Here is a 20796-nt window from a genome sequence, read left to right as displayed (position 1 = left end):
CAGAAGGAACTCCGTATGGGAGGAGGAGTTGAACGGAACACCTGTGCCAGCTCGGCCAGTGCATCCATGCCTGCACACCAGGGTTTCGAACTGTGGTGGGACGCACTGAAAAATAACCTTTCCCTAAGGCTGGCTGGTAGGGGAGGAGACTCGTTAGGGTGAAAAGCTCATGCCTTGTTTCTCAGGTAAGACCTGGAAGAAATCAAAAATGTTCTTCATCAACCATTCTATCAAGATGTGTATGTGACCCCTAGACCATGGGGAGGAGGGGAAAAGGAGGTGTCAGGGAAGGGCTCATGGCCTCTGCACCCCTGCCCTCTGACTGCCCACTTGCTACGTACCCAGTACAGCACGTCCGTCCAGCCTTCCATGGTGATGCACTGGAACACTGTGAGCATGGCGAAGGCAAAGTTGTCAAAGTTGGTGATGCCGTGCTTGGGCCCATCCCAGCCGGGCCTGCATACCGTGCCATTCTGGCACTGCCGCCCATGTCCTGTTTCCAGCGCACAAGGGGAAGGGTCATCTTCTGCTGGAACATCTCAAATGGCCAGAGGAAGACAGGAGACAGGAGCAACAGAGAGGGAGAGAGGTGGGCAGAGAAAGAAGTCAGAGAGAAAAGTGACAGGATGAGCTTGATGGGATGGGCAAAGCCACCATGACAACAACAGTGCAGGACAGTTTGCATCAGGTCCCCTAGATGTGAATTAAGCATGATAACAAAGTGGGCATTCCGTTTAGGCTGTCACTAATTTAGAAGGTCATTCCTTTCCACTCACTGTTATAAAAGCTGTATTTTAATCTCAGTAATTGATTTCAAAGACAGTAGGGCCACTCTGCTGCAGTATGTCAGCATCATAATCAAATGGCCAATCAAAAACAATGATGATGCCACCACTGTAAGTGGAAACTGACCCAGAAAGTGACAGGAAGTCCATATTTCCGTTTTCTTTTTCTTCTTCTTCTTCTTCTTTTTTTTTTTTTTTGGTAGTAGAATTCTATTGACACTTACTGGAATACCAGGATTTAGCCTAAGGACAGTATCAATCCAATGGCTACTTCACATAGATAGCCAAGCAATCCCATCCAACAGTGCTTTCTAACTATATGGCTCCATTACACAGTAGAGGATACATTGCTGGGGATGCAAGTCACTTTACAATGAAGCCTAATACAGGTGAAAGATGGAAAATAGACTGACTACAGAGGAGAGGGTGACCTGCAGCCATTTTCATTACAGCCTAGGAGGACACACTACTGACTGGACTTCATGTATGTCATGTGGGACCTCACAGCTCTGCCCTTTGCTCTCCAGCATGAATACCTTTCAGAAGAGAAGAATCATTTTCTGACCTCTAATCAAGACAGAGCGGCGGTGAGTGACAGGGAGCATGCTTCTTTAGTGCGGATGGGGCTTTGTCAGGAAATAGTAGAACACAGTGTCTGCGGCTAATGGCAGCAGTTGGACTAATGCCACGTGCTGGGAATAGCTCCCAGCAAATTAATGAATGAAGATGTGATTTATATTTTGAGTGTGAAGATTTTTGGTAAATTTAAACAAGACCTGACTGATCTAAGAAATTCCATCATGGGAAAACACTGAGAAAGTCTTGGCTCTGGCTATGGAAGGTAATGGTGGGGAATTCACAAAAGTCTGTGCAATCAAAGACATTGTTCTGTCTTTAGACAGAGTAATGACAAAAACAGACGGAAGAGGCCTCAGTTCCAGCAAACAAATGATTGCCTCTAACAATGAAAATGGGCTCCCAGAGAGAGAGAGAATTTGCTTATAGTTCTTCATTTAGAGACAACAGATTACCCAGGATTGTTTTCTTGTTTTATATATATCAAAACAATCACACGTGTGATTACTTTGCCTACAGCACATAGACTCTGCATTGAAGATGACTGGTCAGCTGGCTGATTCTCAGTTGGTGGCTTGAAATTTGAAGCTGTTCACTCCCAAGAGGAAGACAGGAAGAGGAAATATTAATCCTTAAGTAAGAGATAATTCTTAGGAGAAGAGAGTCTACTTGAAAACGTGCCCGACTGGGTCTTCCCAGCAGCAGTGGCAGCTCCTCCTCCTCGTCCTCCTCTTCATTGTCACCATTGCCTTCGTGATCATCTTTATGGCCCCCTCCTCCTCCTCCTTGTTCTCTGTCAATTCCACTTCCTTTTCCTTCTCCTCTGTCATTTCCTCCTCCACCTCCTCTTCCTTCTCTTCCTCCTCCTCCTCCTTCCCCTCCTCTCCTCTCTTTCTCTCCCACTAACCCCATCGGCTTCATAGACTTAAAATTTACATGCCTCAGAATTCATCAATGTAAATGTACAGCTTAATTATTTTTAGTAAATTTACATAGTCAAGCAGCCATCACTACAATCCATTTAAAACACGGCCACCACTCCCTGAAACTGCCCCACCCCCACCCCGCACCTATTTGCAGTCAATCCTTGCTCCCATGACCAGCCCCTGGCAACCTGATCTGCTTTCTGTCTCCATTGCTTTGCCTCCTCTAGAAATTTCATATAAATGGAATCACACACTATGAGGCTTTTTATGTCCATCTTCTTTCACTTAGCATAATGTTTTGAGTTTCGTCTGTGCTGTTGCATATATCAGTAGGCTCTGTTCCTCTTTATTGCTGAGCAGTGTATTTTCATTGTATGTTTATCCATTCACCAGCTGATGGACGTTTGGACTGTTTCCAGGTTTGGGCTATTATGAATAATGCTGCTTCCTCGAGGATTCTTGGGCTGGTGCTTAAAGTTGTGCGTGAGTCCTGTGTTTGTTGATCAAGGTGCAAAGGTCTGCACTGCTGGTCCCGGAACTGTCAGAGAGACACTATTCATACCATTTCCTCATTTCAGGGTCCAGCTCCCAGGAGGGCTCCATGAATGCAGCTGAAATAAGCAGTCCTTTAATTACAACTTCTTGTGACTTTCAGAAATGTGAAATCTTTAGAGGTTTGGATGTGATGCTACCAAAAAAGGGGAGACTAAAATGTAAATCCTAAGCCTAAATAAGACATGAAAAAGTGGGTAATAAGCACCTAAAAATTTGAGAGCTGAGAGACCAGAAAACCAAGAGCCAAGTGGATCATTAATTCTGTTGGGTTCTCACCCATTCTAGATATAGCTTTCTGGAGAGACATGTTCAGTCACTGTGATAAAAGTGCTGGAATGACAGGCGAGATGGCACAAAGAGAGAGGGTGAAAAACGAAAGGAGAGGCTTGCATCTTTTTCTCATGTTTTATTTTTTAGCAGAATAAAGATGCAGTTAATCTTGACATTGGGACTGCCCATCTGACAGCATTCCCTGCATGCCCAATTCCTGAAACATCACAAAGAGGGAAAGGAGAAGGCTGCTGAAGGGAGTTCTGAGTGCCCTCAAGACAGGAAAACATCTCTGGGGATTTTATGAATATCTGTGAAGAAGAAAATGGCTCCAAGGGGAGGATCACTGATCTCACTAATAAGAGAGAACGGGATGAGATTCGGAAACATGATCTAAAGGCTCTAGTGCTGTTCTGCTATTTAAAATCTGATTTGAACAATAATAAAAAAGATTTGAGAACAATTAAGAAGATGGTCTGGTAAAAATAGGTATCTATAAAAAGCACTAAAGTGAACACTTGAAAAAATGTGAACACACACAAATTAGCAGGTCCCAGCAACACACACTCTAGGGTGAGGAGAAATTTGCTTAAATGTAAAAATGTGTTGGTTTTCTTTTGCAGAGTCATGAAGTCCCAGGGAGGAAAGTGGGAACATAAGGTTGGAGAAAGAAACAAAGCAATGCTGGTTCTACATTTTAAAACAGAAATGAAGAGAGGTAGAGTCATTCTGGGAAGCCTAAATTAAGTTTTTGGTAAAATAATGGAGGTGAAGATTAGGAGAGATTTTAGAAACGCATTAGTAACAACAAAAACATGAAATCTTGGGAGAGCTCCAGCTAGTGATTCCAAGGAGAAATCACTAACGACAAAAATCAATTACTTTTTAAAAACTCAACTTTAAGGAGTGAATAGAATGAAGATGATTTCATTTCTAGGTTTTAGCCAACCAATTCTGTGCCAGTCTTGGGGGTAATTACTGTGCTTGGGAAGCTATTCAGAGTGACCTGGCTCAGCGCACCATCAAACAGATGGGACAACCAGAAACAAAAGGTGTCGGCATATGGTGATGTGTCTGTTGAGGAGCTGAGAAGGCGCCTTGCAGATGTCTCAGGGATTAGGGAAACTGCCTCTTCTGAGACCATCTTCACCAGGGACTGTTTTCTGGAAGGGCAGCCGTGAGACAGAACATAGTTCACCTGGATAATTCCAGAGCTTTCTTTGTGGATTTTATTGGAAACACACCTCAAAACCAAATGTATTTTGAAATCTAGAGATACATAAAATTCATAGTTTGTGAAATAATAATCAGACCATAAAAAGAATTTGATGTAAATCTCATCAAAAATTACAACAAAGGCTCACAAAGCAGTTTTGTGTAATCTAAATTTGCAGAAAATACAGTAATTCAATCAATCCAAAACCTGAACGTTTTTTAAAAAAGAAAGAAAAAATTTAAACCACCCATTCCAAAGTTTATGTGAAACTGTCCAAAACATTTAGGGGTTGATTTGAAAGCCTGCAAGTATTTGGTCTTCTACTCCACAGCTGCATGGGTATGTCCAGATTCCCGCACATTTTCCCTCCTTGTCTGCACTGGTGACTATGTGGGTGGACATGGACTCAATGGCAGCAGCACTGTGCTGTGCTGGGAGTGACAGAGTGGGTCCTGGCTTGTGATCAGATGGCAGATTTGGGAACGAAGGGAGGGCAAGCTTCTGATAGCAGAGGTTGAGAGGAGAGGCTTCTGCAGCTGTGTCCTGGGTCCCTCTTCCCAGCAGGGAGTCTGGCTCAGGCTAATGAGTGAGGCCACCTTCTCATGGAGCCTGGCAGGGCCCCTCTCTCTGGAGCACTTCTGTCATTGTCTTCTGACACCTTGGCTCCCGTGACTTATGGCCATTTCCGTGACAGAAGCCTACTTCTCTTCTGAACTTGTAGACAAAGATAAACTCAACACATAAACAAGCTGATGAGTCTCTTGGTAGGAGCAATTTCTCAGGCACTTTTCCTGGTTTACTATCAAGGATGGACAACGTGATCCTAAATCGGCCATTCCAACTGGGGAGGCCAAGTCTTCTCTTTGTCCTAAACACAGGGGAGGCCATGATAGGTTCAGTACTGGGGGCGACCTCTTCCCTGGGCCCTGAGACTATGGCCTTGAGGACGGCTCCCTCTTTGTGTCATGCTTTCTTTGTCTACCATGCCTGTCATTTTCAGACTATCCAGGGTCACTGAGGCCTGATAGCAAAGCCCAGGACTTTCAACCAATATTCAAGGCCCTCCCTTGCAGGATCCCACCACCGGCAGAAAACACCCTTGGCTGCTTTCCCATTAGGATGATGGAGATCACCTGCATTTTGGAGCCCCCCCTCCTTAGCTCTGTGGTACACAGACATCTGATTGCACAGCGGGGCTGCTGTCTTCTGCTCTCCCCCGTTTTGTTGGTGAGGACCTCACCATCATTCACTGCTGAACTGATGGGGAATCTTTGAGACTCTACCTGTCTGTGACTTCCTGAGGAGTCTGGGTCAAATGGGTCATTGATAATTTTAATACAACTGTATCAGCTTTAGACATACCTACCACAGTCAGCTCTTATAGAGTCTTAAAATGAATTCTCACAGAGCCACACAATTCATATAAATTTATTGGTTCTGAGCTAGCTACAAATCAACCTGAATAAAAGGAAGGATTTTAATTAAAGAGGAAAATATTATTCATATAAGGGTTGCATTTCTTGAATCAAGGCTGAAAAATCTCAGAATTTTAGCTACACATAAGACCTGCCTTTTCCAATTTAACAAGGATTCTATTTTGAAAACATGATAGTTTATTTCATACAATTATGACCCAAGTAATTTGGAAATTCTCTCTAGAGTGAAAAAAGTCTCCTGTTAAACAGACTTCCATCAAAAAAGTGAAAGCATTTGTGTGATTCTGTGTCTAAAGGAGTATGTTTTATGTGGTTTTTTGTATTGTTTTGTTTATAGGACTGTAGCTATGTGGAAATAAACTAGAAACCTCACAAAAACACAGTTAATCCATCCAGTCAAACCAGATCATACATAGAAAACAATCCACTTTGGTCTCTGCTATGAATTTCACTCCCTGTTGTTTGGAAGCTATCCCTCCTCACCCCAGCAAGGCTAGAGGGGTCCCATTTAACTGAATGCTGGCACCAAATGGGAATAAGCTGTGGGGTCGATGGAGAAAATTAGGTATCCTTCACTGTTCCCAGCAGCTGATGCTCCCCTTTCTCCACCAAGATGCCAAAAACTAAGATGATGGATCTTGCTGTGTGAAAAAACATCATATACATTTAACACAGCTAGCCCCTTTGGGGAGGGGGGTATTTTTTCAACATGTTATATGTGTTAAGCTGCTTTATATGTCTGTTTAAAAGCCTTGTCGATTTCTGTTTAAATGTTTCTTTAAAAGGCCAAGCTGTGATGTTAGTAGCTTTAGCAGCAGCTCGCAGCATATCCTGCAAGCCAAAACTCCAGTGCCATGCAGGGAAGTACCTAATGAGCCAGCATTACTGTTACATACATTGATTTATAGAAGGAACGTGAAGTGGGAAGGCTCAAAAAGGAAGGGACTGGGAGTCACGGGGTGGAGCTAAGCCTTCTCCTGGAAGGAAGGAAGTTTGGCTGTTGGCAAGGCGAGTGATTCCCACCTGCCCTCCTCCCCCACCTGGGATAGGGGCACTGGGGCATCAGCTGTGAATGGAGAAACAGAAACAATAGTTACAGAGAGGCCAGAATCAGCACCACGAAGGTAGAAAGACCTCAGAGCAGTACTGGGAGAGCCTGCTGCTTAGGGCTGAGCAGCTCCCTGAAAGGGCTCCCAATGGCCAGCCACACTGAAGTGCGCAAGAAGCAGAGACCAGCATCCCCAGCTCAGCTCTGATTCCTAAAACACTCAGGGTTGGCTTGACAAAAGATAGGTTCTAAATTATTCAAATGTTTCTCAAATTATGTCACTTATTGAAAAGTGCTGAACATAGTTTGCATTAGGCTGGTTTAACAGAGATTAAAACAAAAACTGCAACTGAGAAAAAAAGGATATGGGTCTCTGCCTCTCACTTAACCATGCCCAGCAGGTGTGTGAGTGGAGGGGCCTTCCCCGGGCTCTGCTGGTCACGTTGGTGTAGCCTGCAGTGGGAACAGTGCTGGGAGCGATAGAAGGCGGGGCCTGGGAACATACTGCCTGCCCCTCTTACCTGCTATGCCCTCCTGGTTGTAGCAGGTCTTGTGCATCTTCCCCATGAAGAGCTCCAGGCCGATGATGGCGTAGATGATGATGACAAACAGCACAAGCAGGGCGATGTGCAGCAGGGGGACCATGGCCTTGATGATAGAATTCAGAACCACCTGGAGACCTGCGGGGACAGAGTCACTCACTAAAACGCAGCACCACCATCAGTGCCGTGCTGACACGATCTCATGCAATCTTCCTACAACTCTGCCAGGGAGGATCTGCCAGCCTTGTTGTTTAGATGAGAAGACAGAGGCTCAGAGCCACACGCCAAGGACTGACGGTGCAGGGGTCTAAATCCAGGTTGGCCTCACTCCAAATCTGCCTTGGAGACTCATCCAAAGCAAAGGACTGGCAGCTGCTGTACTTCCAAGGGGAAGAACATGTTGTTTTCATCCATAACTATCAAATTGTGTAATACCCCATCTTAGAGACAACTGAGCATCTTTTTCTTCTAGAGCAGAATCTCAGGACAGTGAGAGCTCAGGTGGACTCAAGACGGCCATGCAGGGACTCATTTATGCTCCAGGTTTTCCCCACGGTGGGACTGGAAGAAGTTCCAGAGCTGCATGGTGGTGACGGCTGCACAACAATGTGAATAGACTTAGTACCACTGAGCTGTACACTTGAAAAGTGTTAAAACGATTAATTTTGTTATGTTCTTTGTACCACAAGAAAAGAAACTCTAAAACACACCCAGATCCTACTGGTAAAAAAGAGTATAGGAAGAGCCTGGCTGCGCACATGGGTGTTGGTGGTGAGGTCTGGGCTTGCACTGCAGTCTATGGGGAGAAGGCCCCCCTTACTAAGCTTGGTTACACCAGAAATAACACACAAGGGGTGCCTCTCATTTAAACAGACACTGCAAATCATTTGCAAATGGCAAGAAGGTGGTTACCAACAAGTCACTCCCAGATGACACCAAGCCCTGAGAAAGTCATGTGTGAGATTCCTGCCCAGGCAAGTGCAGTGAGTCTTCACAAGCCAGGTGAGAAGGTGGAGGCAGCACCTCCTTCCCTCCAGCAGAGCCAGTGGTGCAGAAAGCCACCCTGAGTCCCTCTGCTGACACACACAGGACAGGCCATCCGCCTCCTAGTCACACCACACAGGTCACTTTTTGTGTCTTTACCTTCTGCGTGTAGGGCGTCTCACCCTCACATTTTTACACTGCCCTTGCCCCTGGATAAACAATGGCTGGTCGCCACCTCCCCAACCCCAAGGCCGTTGTTGGTGCTTTTCATTCTGGTGGTGTGATTCTCACAAGGCTGATTAGAACAATTCTCCCCAGCTATTAAGCCAAGCTGAAAAGATTTAAAAAAAAAAGAAGAGAAAAGCTGGAATGATTTTACCTGTGAATTAATGAGAGTGCTTGCAGCCTCCCATTAGAACAAGATGTTTTCAGATGAAAATGATTCCATTAATTAGCAAGTCGTACACACATTAGTGTTAGAGAACGTGGGGCCAAAAAGAAAGCTGGAAACTAAACTGCAAAGCGACTTTCGGGGCATCTGCTGGGGGCGGGGGTGGGGGATGTGTTCCAAGTGCTCCTGGAGGTTGGGGGAACCCCAAATCTGGGCTACCCAGGCATGAGGGGCATCTCAGCGGGCCTCAGTGCCACAGCCTCCCATGGCAAGAGAATGGCAGGCATGGGACATTAAGGGACACTCACTGGGAGGCTCTCCTCCAGGCCGCAGCTGGAGGGCTGCTCAGCAGGCTGCCTCAGGCCTGCTGGAATGTTGAATGCCTTCCTCGGCTCTTAGGATGAAGACCAAGATCCTTACTGTGCCCCAGAGGGCCCTGTGGGGTCTGGCTCCACTCACCTCTCCACCCACTGCGTCTCCCCAACGCACTCCAGTAACACAGCTCTTTTATAGAGTCAAATAAGCTTCTGTTCCTCTCACCACAGGGCCACCTCACATGCTGTTCCCTCTACCTTGCAATGCTTTTCCCCACTTCCCTCCTACTTATCCTTCACTGTCGGCCCAAGTATCTCTTTCCCCAGGGATCATCGCCCAACTCCCAGACCACAGATATTTCCTTTATAACTTCTTGGAACTATTTCCTTTCCTCTGGAGCGTGCACCTCAGTTTGAAATGTTTTGTTCCTTAACGGGATTTTAACACATTTATATCTGTCTCTCACATTCGCCTGAGTTTTGTGAGGAGGGACTGTGCCGGTTCTCCCCATTTTATCACTAAGTCCTGGCTTGGTGCTGAGGATCTATGGGCATGCAGTAAATATTTACTGAAGGAGTGACAAGACTTATCATCTACATAAATGCCGTTGCTGTCCTGGAGCGCTGGTGAGCACTGCTGCACCGACATCTGCTTTCCAGGTAGGTATCTAATGGACAGGCGAGTTTCAGGACCTGCAGGGGACAGAAGCACTGAATAGGCTGCAGAGAGGCCAAGCGGAGTGAAAGCAGCCTGTGGGCTCACTTCAGCTGTCAGCGATGCCCTAAGAATTCCCGCAAAATGCCCTTTTCCTCACATCCCCGCCCAGGTTGGGGGCCACGTCGCTCACCTGAGCATCCAGGCTAGAAAACCCATTTCCTAGGCTCCTCCTTCCACTCAGTAACCAAGTCCTGCCGGTTTGGTTTCTTAGTATCTTTAGACATGAATACATTTTTCTTACTGTATAAATAATATATGCTAATTATAGAGAAAACAGAAAATACTTGTTATAGAGAAATGACAGAACACAGGGAAGCAGTCACTCATTGTCCTGCCCCCCACAAGAACAGCCAGTGTTAGCCTTTCTGCCTATGACTCATTTTCCTCCTCTCTGGCCCCTGGGTCCTCGTCATTTGGTCAACTGGTCTCCCTGCTTTCAGTGTTGCCCAGTCTTCGAGCTGCACTTAAAATGCTCTTCCTGAATTACACACTGGAATGCATCACTTTCTAGCTGAAAGTCACCCAGTGACTCCCTGTCACTTGCAGGTAAATTCACCTGCCTCCTTCCCCAGTTCATATCAAATGACTCCCAGTTTATACCTTAGGCTTGAGCAATACACCCTGCAGTTCTCTGGCTTCGTGCCTCCAATCCCAGTGCGTGCGGTACCTCCCACCCTCCCTCCAGAATGCCATTCCCTGCCTCGCTGAGAGCTCCTTGAGCCTCATCATGTCTTTTCATCTTTGTGTCTCAGGCACGTGGGAGGGACTCCATGCACATGGAACCAAGTCACATTCGTAAGCACAGGGTGACTTCCCAAGACAGAAACCATAATAATGAAGGCATTGGAAACAACATCATTCAGTAACCACTAGAAGAAATTGAAGGTGTTTTGTCAGGAAAAGATAAGACTGGTGGAATGGTTAAAAGGCACAGGCAGGGGTTAATGTCAGTGGTTTTCACAGGATCTCAGTGGCTATTTGAGGAAGAGGGGTTAGATGAGCTCTGTTTGACCACAGGGACGGAACTATGGCCAACTGGGAAGTGTCTGGGAAAGACTTCAGATAAACACTTATCGGTCCTAGAAACAGGCTTATCTGAATGTGGAGTAGGGTGCTTTAAGAGGGGATGGGTTTCTTATCCTCAGAGGTATCCAAGCATGACTTGAGGAAGTGCCTGGCTCGGGATTCTGCCACCGTGGGGAGGCTGCCCTGGAACACCAAAAGCCTTCCAACTTGATGAACGTGTCCTGAAGACTTGCCATGGGCGACAACAGCCCGCAGCACTCTACTGGACCATTCCACCTCCTCCTGGCAAAAACCCTAGGAAGTAGGCACTATTTCTAACCACATTTTTCAGATGAGAAGAGTGAGTGCAGAACGGTGGAGTGATCTGCTCAAGGTTGCACAGCTGGGAAGTGGCAGCACAGGGCTTAGTGCCAGGTGGTCTGGCCCCTAGCCTGTGGCTTCACTCCTGCGCAAAAGGCCCCCAACACCCTTAGACTGCGGCTCTCAGCTTCCACGACCTGAGTATATAAAGCAGGGACATGTGCTTGCAGCATCTGCTGGGAAGGCGGGGAGTCTAGTGTAGTCTCTGCTTCCAGGAGAGCCCAGATGTTTCCAAGGCCACTCCAGGAAAGGCCCTCACTTCCATCTGTTTTCCTTGTGGCCCGCCTGGGGTGGCAGAGTCAGGCTGGCCTGTGAAGGCGTGTGGCCAGACTTCTTCTTCTCCACCCTGCCATGTAGAGTGTGGTTCTCAGGGCCTGGATGTTTAGCAGCTTCTTGGGATTGGCTCACAGCTGCCCCAGAAACAGCTCCTCCAACTCAAGTTCTAATTTGGAAAATACACGACATTTCTCCACCCAAGTGTTCTCAGATAGGCCACGCTCGCAGCTGATAAGAAAGTGCCGGGCCTTCCTCAGGGCTGGCTGCTCATGCTGGTGGAGGAAAAGGGACCCTCGATAAGCCTGGTGAAGCAACTGCTGTCAAACGTTCTGTGAACACAAGATCGCTACTGGCCCATGCATGTGATGAGCCTGTTTTCTAGCCCTAAATCAGGTTAAGGTCTGACAAACACATGTGTACTTATGGGACCAGTAGTACCGAGTATGCACCAGGAGAGCCCTACTGGAAAATTTGGAACATACGGTTCCATGCAAAGCTCAAATAGCACGTAACCTAGAAATTCAGTCTCGCTAATTTGGAGTTCATGTCAAGACTGCCTCTTGGTGGGTGGCAAGACTCTCAAGGTACCAGGAAAACCTTCCAGGGAGACGGGGCCTTGGGCAGTGGCATCATTCAGTGCTGAGCCTGGGAAAGGGAGGGGATGGAGTTTAGCCGGCAGACATGGCTTTTCCTTTCTTCCTCTTGCAGTGCTGCCTGCATTCCTCTGGGGTGCAACTTGACAATTCCGGGTTAGGAAAGGCTTAGGGGACCTGCGTATATAAATCATCCCGTTTCACCTTAAAAGGTCAAAAGAAGCCATTCACAGCAGAAAGCAATGTCTGGTACCTTTCTCTATGGAGGTTTTGAGGTTAGCCTGGAGATGCCCAGATTGCCTAAAGGTGGTGCTTCCATTACCTGGTCCAGACTGTCCACCATGACCAATGACCAATGAGGGCTGCCAACAGCTCACACATTCTTTTGCTTTAGAAAACAGCATCTCACCAAGCCCTGCTTTTGGGATGAACTGTTCTGCTCAGGGGCCCAGGGATACTATCACAAAAAATCTGAAAATGCCTTTATGAGCAAGAGGAAAATAAGAACTTCCTGGGGCTGGAAGGTAGCGTGCCAGATTCAAGGACTCTGTTCTTTCCATGTAAACTCCAACCCATAGTTCCCTCTTTTGAATTCATATTTTGAATCATTCTCACATGAAATGGGAGGGGAAAGGGAGAAGCTATTGAAGACCCTGGAACTGGACATCACTGCCAATGTTAGTTTGATTCCGTTGTTTGGATTCCACATTGATGCTCTGCTTTTCTGTTGGTGGCTAGGCATGAACATTTTATGTTCCCAATTATTCAGACTTGAAGATTCCAGCTAAGCCTTAGGAAGTATGAAAATGATCAAGGAGGCTTGATGATGAATTAATCAGGAGACAATGCTGAGAATCACTGAACTAGGGAGAGAGAAGTTTAGGCTTAGGGGATTGGTGGGTACAAGTTTCTCATAGATGGACTCAGAGTTTGCCATGACAGGAAGAGGACTTTGGGATCACCTAACCAAATGCCTTCATTTCACTTACTCAATGACAATTTACTGAGCTAAGCTCTGTGGGCTATGAGCTATGCGCCCTGTGTTAGAGATGGGATATGGTGGTGACTAAAAGGCCTGTAGGCTTTGCCCTCACTGAGCTTGTAGGTAGCCAGATGTTAGTCAAGTAATCACCCAACAGATATATAATTACAAACGCTGTGAAGAGCCTTAAAGAAGCAGAACAGGGTACCATAATGGTCCTCCTTTGGCATGGAAGATGCAAGAAGGCTTTCCAGGAAGTGATACCTAAGCCAAAGGCTGAATGGGGAGAGGACCTAGTCAGGTGCACGAAGGTAGAGGGTCTTGGCACCAGGGCTGTGAGGTCCAGACTAGAATGTAACCTGGATATCACAGGACACCGAGAGCTCTCTGTCTGTCAGCCCCATGCTCCCCTTTGCTTTGTTCTGTCTCTTAAAAGAAATCCCTGGAAAGAGGTTTGAGGAATGAGTTTGTTGCTCCTGTGTAGTCAGAGGAAGCAGATAATCACTTTTACTTTCAGGGAAACCAGTTCAGGAAGCACATGAGGAAGGCCCTCCTGATGACATCCTCATTCATAAAGTGGAGGAAATAATCCCCACCTGATGCCCTGGAGGGCTACAGGAAGGCCAGCATTAGGCCAAGGGTCTTCTACTCTGCTGGCTTTATTGGGGCAGTCTTAACCGCAACTTCTCAGCAGACCCAATGCAACAGAAGAGAGGGCTGCGGCACCATGTGAGATTCTGCCAGTACACAAAACCTAGATGAAAAGAAACGGCGAGTTGACCTCACATCTGCAAAAATCCCTTCTACATGTGATATCCCTGATCCTGATGCCGTCAGGGCTTCCCGGGACGGGGGCTCACTCTGGATTCTGTTGTACTTCAAGCCAGCATTAAGGTGGCAGCCCTCTTCCAGGATGGGAAGAGGAGTCAGGACATGGAGTTTCAGGATGCCACTCCATAACTTGAACTTGCTGTCCTTGCAGAAGGGAAGAGAAAGCCATATTGCTTAATCCAGACATCTGATTAGCTGAATGATGGTTGACTGAGAGGCTGGCCCCACCAAAGCAAGTTATGTTTTCTGTATCTCCCAACAAACTTTAGCCAAATCCAAACAAAAAGAGTCATTGGATGGTAAGCAAATTCTAAGCTTCCTTACAAGTCCTTCTGCTCAGAATTGGATGCCACTGAAACAGATTTCTCTTAAGACAGGTGTTCAAGGCCAGGCACAGTGGCTTTTGTCTGTCATCCCAGCACTTCAGGAGGCAGAGGTGGGGAAATCACTTGAGCCTAGGAGTTCCAGTTTACAGTAAACTATTGATCATACTACTGCACTCCAGCCTGGGTGACAGAACAAGACCCTGTCTCAAAAAATAAAAAGAAAATTTAAAATAAATTTTAAAAAACAACAGGTGTTCAGGTGAAGGACACTGTCCTTACTGTGTCTACTGAGCCCCATAACTGCCCATGAACCTCACTAACCTTGGACTTGCGACACAAATTCTAAGAAAGTGTAGATCAAACACCAGCTTCTCTCAGAGGGGAATCCAGAATGGAGCGTTCCATCCTCAGCTATGTTGTCTATCTGAGAAAATACTACCAGAGTCTCTCCCTTCCCTGATGAGAGAGGCAGGAGTACTCTGCCTGTAGGAAGCTTTCCCCAGAATATCAAGGTTCCCTTTCTCGAGCCCACCACAGACAGCTATGCCATCCCTCACTTGTACATCTTCTAGACACCTATGGACCACCTATGAAGCACCCTGCCGACTGCCATGGGAGGTGGGAGAGGGAGGAGAGTGCAGTGGTTGAAGAAGAGGGACCCTCAGTGCCAAATGACCCCACTGAATCCCAACCCCACCACATCTCAGTCAGGTGTGCTTGTACCAGCTATTGACCTCATCTCAAAGAGAGGATGATTGTTTACCTATCCCATAAAGTTGCTGTGAGGATTAGACAACTTAATTCATGCAAAGTGCCCAGAACAATGTCAGGCCCATAGTAAAGGCCATATCAGTGACGGCCATTGTTATTTGAAGTATGGTCTTACAAGCATGACACAGGTCTCAGTGGGACCCTTTAGGGTGAACGAGTACATAGGTCCCCTCGGATCTTGTCACAATAGGAATTCTAATTCTCCATCATGGGTGGGGAATGAGTTTGCATTTCTAACCAGGCTCCAGGTAATACTGCAGCTGCTGTTCCACCAACCAGCAGCCAGGCCCTGGAGCACGCTGGCCATCCTGGGAGGCTGTAGCAACTTCATCCAATCTTGCTGGGGTTCCGAGATGCTCTCAAGCAGTGACTGGATTTTTGCCTCCATGGGGGTTATCCTCAACACATCACTCTTTCGAATAATTTGTATAATCAGTAAAGTGCATGAAGCCAACGCTGGATGCAGAAAATACCACACACTAACTGGTATGAGGGTCCGCCGGGTTTATTTGTTAAGTTTTCAGTTTTTATTTTCATTTGTAAACACATGATCACTGCAGAGGGCAAGACTGGGAGCCACATACCTGTACCACACTGCTGGGGAGCACGAGCGATGTGTGAGTGCCTCTCCTTCCAGCAGCAGTAATAGCCATTCAACATTGTCATGCAGAGACTCACAACCCAGTGCAGCAGCTTTACAGGTTTGAGCAGCTCCACCTGAATTCCCCTCCCACTGGTGCTTCTCTCACTGCCACCCTCACGGAGCTTGCATCCTCAAGGTTACTGATGGTCCCAATGGGCCCATCCATGCCTTGGCTTGGCCATCATTTTCCTTGACCTATTTGATGTTGCTGATGACTCCCTTCTTTTCAAAATGGTCTCTCCTTGTCTCCATGACAGTGCCCAATTTTGGTTCTCCTGCAACTCCATGTTTAATTCTTCATCTCCGTTATTCCCTCCCTCCCTTCTGGGGCCTCTTTGAATCTGAGGACTATCACAGAGGCAAAAATGATGCAGTCCCTGCCCACGAGCTCTCAGCTAGTTGGGAAGGCAGCCATGGAAACAGCTCATTGCAAAGCCAGTGATACTATTCCTAAGAATTATTCCCAAAGGGCTATGAAAGCATAGAGGACAGACTATCTTCACCTGGGAAAATAAGAAGACAGTTCCCAGAAGAGTGGACCTGTGTGCTGTGTCCCTGGGCAGAGCTTCTCTCTGCCCTTTTATTCTGTTAGTCTTCTTCTGCCCTTTGTGTGGCTCTCTCTCCAAACTCTCTCTCTCAAAAAATTCATTTGCTTCGCTCCTTCCTAAGCATCCAATAGTCACCACTAAGTAGATGTGTCCACACCTGCACCTGTCCTGTCTTCTGAGTTCAAGACATGCTTCATAAGCCTACTAGATAGTTCTACAAGGTTGTCCCACCATCTCCTCACACTCAAATTAAGATAACATGAGGTGACTGGTGCTTTTGATGAAAGTATGATAGGGTAAAGAGAACCACAAATGTGGCCTGGAGGGGGCAACAACAGTGATCTATCAGCATCACTAGGCTGAAGAAGCAAGTGGAAAGAGTAGTTGCAGGGAGTGGGAAGGACAGCATTCTATGGAAAGGACCATCCGGAGAGGCCATGACAATGCCGGCCCAGACCTGCAGGGAAGTATCTGGGGACAGAAGAACCCTAACCTCACCCTGTTCCCACCTGCTGAGCTCTTGCTTGACTCTCCATTGACTGAACCTAACTACACGCTGAAAATGAGGCAGTCTGTTGATGGAGGCCATCTGGTCAACTCCCCAGCCAGAGAGCAGAGTGGGGAAGGCTGGAGAGCAGATGTGGTAGTGGATGATGTCTGGCAGACAAGACAGAGTGGCTTTCTATGTGCCACCATCACCATTCCATTAAGCCAGGAGGAGGTATTCCATCTGGAGGGCTTCTAAGTTTTGTGAGTCAATAAGTGCCCTCCCAGGGACAGTGATCAGATAAATATCCTCTTACTATAACTCATTAGCCAACCCTGGGTTCTTATCTTCCAAAGTCATACCTGACTGAGTCTAAAAATGAGTGCTCCTTTCAGCATTTGTGGTGGTGACAATCAGCACTGTCATCATCAGGTTGTGACTGCTAGCCCACACTTAAGTCTGATCTCCATGAATCATATTGCACTGGCTGGAAGCTGGAGATGTGATGAATCTCACAGATCATGTTTCCTGCCTTCATTTGGCTGATGAAGTAATGGACACTTTTAATGGTCTCACAGGCTTAATGGCTTTCAAGAGAAAATACGTCTAGAACTAGGAAAGCAGATAGTTCTCCTTTGGGGAAAGGAGCAAGCTTATCATGCTGAGCTTCAGAAGTGTCTAATGCATTTTCTTACTGGAAAAAAAAGCTTCCTATAAAGGGGGAAAGAACTATTGCCTCGATAGCTTTCCTATAGCCTCAAATTTTATGATTTTTGCATGTTCTCATTAGATTGCCCTTATTCATTAGAAATTTTTATTTGTTTTTAATTTAGCCTTTCCATATTAATAAATTCTGTATCCCACACATGGCATGAGAAAGAGTACAGGAGTGTTCTTGTTCTAGGAAAGCGATTGTGGATATTGGTTGCCCAATAAATTAAAACTTGAGGAGTAATTTAAATATCAACCATCAAGTTGAATTAATTTTTTATATTACCAATGTGTATTGAAAAGAGAAGCTCAGAGGAAAAGATACAAGAGAAACCCTGTGTTAGAAGAAACTTGCATAGGGTGAAAGGGAGGCAAGCTAATCTAAAGCAAATGACAACAATAATAATATTAACGACCATTTCCTGAGGACTCAGCACCTGCTGGACACGCATATGTGCTTTACGTACATTGTTTCACTTAATTCTCCAACTGTCTTAATACAGATAAAACAACTGAGGCTTAGATGGGACACATAAATTGTCCCAGATTGCATACTAGGTAAATGGCAGAGCTGGAGTTAGAAGCCAAGCCAACTTGAAGCTACAACTTCCATTCCTTAGCCATTATCCAGGCAAAATGACAACTACACTGCACATATGTGCCACTTTTTGGCCCCATGCCATGGCAGATGTTGCCCTTTCCCTCTGGTCCAGATGGGCCTCACAATCCTTCTCAACAGTGCATCTCTCATGGCAGCTCTAATCCACTGGAAGTGATTGCATCACAGTGGTCATCCCTCTGATCTGCCTGGCTATTGGTGACAAACTAGTTTTCTGCTCCAGGCAGAATACGGAGATCTCTTTTGGCAACTGCCAGTGATGTAGTTACCTGGGCCTGTACTTTTTCTTCTTCTTTTTAAATCTTTTTTGGAAAAAGCTGTGAAATATACATACAAAAAGGCAAGAAGGGAGATGTTACAATGTATGAGTTATCACAAAACAAACAGCCATGCAACTATTACTCAGAACAAGAAATAAAACACCACCAGCTCTCCAGCAGCCCCCCTCACCTCCTCCTACACCAAGGTAATCACTATATTATACTTCACTAACAAGTTAACGTGTAACTCAACACATTAATTTAAAAATAATGATTCTGTCAGTATACGTAGGAAAAAAAATTCCATAAATGTGAGCATCCATTTATTCTCTTATATTCTGTATTCTTTTCTGCATTTCCAATTCTTTTCAGTCTCTGTGTTTATCAGTATTTTTCCCTGGCCTCTCTCTAGTTCAATAACTTTGTTTTCAGCTGTGCCAAGTCTTCTTTTAAATCTATCCACTGCATTTTTTATTTAAGCGATTGTATTCTTCATTTCTAAAATTTACATTTAGTTCTTTTCCATATCTTCTGGTTATTTGGAAAATTATCAGTATTGTCTTTGATATCTCAGAACGTAGTAAATACAGTTATTTTCAAGGGTATGTCTAAGAATTCCCATATCTAGATTCCTTGTGGATCTATTTCTATGGTCTATGGTTTCTCTCCATTTTCACTCAGGTTATTTTGTCTCCTTGTGTATCTAGTGATTTGGTATCATGAATGAAACCTTACTTTCACAAAATTGCATTTCAAAATAATTTGAAAATGTTGATGTTATCTTTCGCCAGAGAGGATTCATATTTGTTTCTATCAAGTTCCAGAAAGAAGATTTAGAATATTTTATCCAGCATTTCTAATTGTCCTCAGCAGCACAGGTGATCTGAATTATCTTACCTGCCATTTCTGAAAGCAAAAGTGCCTTGCATTTCTTTCTTTTTTTTTTTTTGAGATGGAGTTTCGCTCTTGTTGCCAAGGATGGAGTACAATGGCATGAACTCAGCTCCCTCCAACTCCTGGGTTTAAGCAATTCTCCTGCCTCAGACTCCCGAGTAACTGGGATTATAGGTGTGTGCCACCACGCCCAGCTAATTTTTTGTATTTTTAGTAGAGACAGAGTTTTGCCATGTTGGCCAGGCTGGTTTCAAACTCCTGGCCTCAAATGTTCTGCCACCTTGGCCTCCCAAAGTGCTGGGATTGTAGGCGTGAGCCACCTCACCCAGCCTGGCCTGCACTTCATAAGGGAAAAACTACCTACAGAAATCCAACAGTAGCTACCTCATTCACTCCCAGAACCAGACAACTGGGTTTTCACTATAAGGATATATTCTAGAGCATTTGAAAATCTTTGCCACATTCTCTTAGTGCCAATCCCTTGAGAGAGCTTCTTGGAGTGGAGTTTCTGAGGACTGGCTGTTTGCTGAGCGACACATTTGATAATAACGCCAAACAGGAGGAAGTGATGGCTTGGTTGCCCTCACTGCAAATTCTCACTCCTTCCTCTAGAAACGTAAAAAAGGTATAGTTTTTGGGAAAACTTCCAGATATCTCTATGGTTTTGGTGGTAAATGAGACGTACTCACTATGGAGTTACGTAGTTGAATGATTTACTAAACTAGTCCTAATTATGCCTTTCTAATGATTTTTCTGGCAAATACCCAGGCAACAGCTTTCTCTTCCCTGGGTGTCCTTGAGATGGAGTGTAACAAAGAATCAAATTTGTTCATTGCTGCCAACTTACGGTAACTCTATACCATAAGTTAATCTTTCTATCTAAGGCAAACAAAATGCTCTTAGGGTCATATACTTACTTATATTTTTAGTTTTGGCTTAAATCACTATTGCATCAATAGGGGTTTTGACACAAACCAAATTTTCTCTAGTGGGAAAAATTTCCAAACATCATGCTTAGATTTTTTTTTTTAAATACATTTTTGGAGGGATTTAGTGGGGAAAATGCCAGGCTACTTCCTCTTGTGCTGTTAATAACTGTGTGACCTTGACAAGTCATGTCACCTTTTGGGTCTAGGTTTCAATATCTTTAAAATCTGGACATTGGATGAGAAAGTGCAATCTGACACTAACATTTTCTAAGTTGTTATTTTCCAAACAAAGCAAGATTCTAGTACCTTTCCTTCTTCCAGTTACTACTGTGCCTTATACACAGTAAGTCCTCAGTAAATGTGTGACATATAAAGTAATATATAACATATCACACTATATTATATAATATACTATAATTAAGAACAGTTTCCTAAGTGCAGCACAAAGAGCTCCAGTTCAAGCACACCGCTGCAGCCCCATGGATTTGAGAAGGCAGAAATCCGGTCAGAATGTGGGAAGGTGAAGTGGCTTGTGGTGGGACATCCAGAAGAGACAGCTAGGTAGATATGGGGCCCTAGAAGTTTGTGTAGGGTTGCCTATGTGTCTGTGGCTTAGGGCTGGGTTGTACAGGTACAGGGTGAAACCACTGAGGCATATCAGATAGCAGCTGCTTTAAGGCTGAGAGCAGAAAAGAGATGGTATAGTTAATCAGTGCTGGGAAAAAGCAGTGCCAGGAGGTTGGACTTACAGCCCTGAAATTGTGGAGAGACCTAGTTAA

At 45.4% G+C, this 20796-nt stretch overlaps 1 protein-coding gene across 50 annotated transcripts in view; it reads right to left on the bottom strand.

The window, feature by feature from the left end:
- The window catches only part of CACNA1C (calcium voltage-gated channel subunit alpha1 C), a 725791-nt gene that overhangs the window by 198531 nt on the left and 506464 nt on the right, over nucleotides 1-20796 (bottom strand). For 43 of the 50 annotated variants that reach the window (XM_078338403.1, XM_035258332.3, XM_078338402.1 and 40 more), the window contains exons 6-7: nucleotides 7334-7492; nucleotides 342-538 (exon numbers count right to left, since the gene is read on the bottom strand). In XM_078338403.1, the coding sequence (XP_078194529.1) occupies nucleotides 342-538; nucleotides 7334-7492 (356 nt within the window). The remainder of the gene's footprint in view (nucleotides 1-341; nucleotides 539-7333; nucleotides 7493-20796) is intronic. The other 7 variants (XM_035258330.3, XM_078338414.1, XM_078338413.1 and 4 more) reach the window with 2 other exon arrangements.

The sequence above is a fragment of the Callithrix jacchus genome, chromosome 9, assembly GCF_049354715.1.
Source record: "Callithrix jacchus isolate 240 chromosome 9, calJac240_pri, whole genome shotgun sequence".
Lineage (NCBI taxonomy): Eukaryota > Metazoa > Chordata > Mammalia > Primates > Cebidae > Callithrix > Callithrix jacchus.
This window is presented reverse-complemented; position numbering and strand designations above follow the sequence as displayed.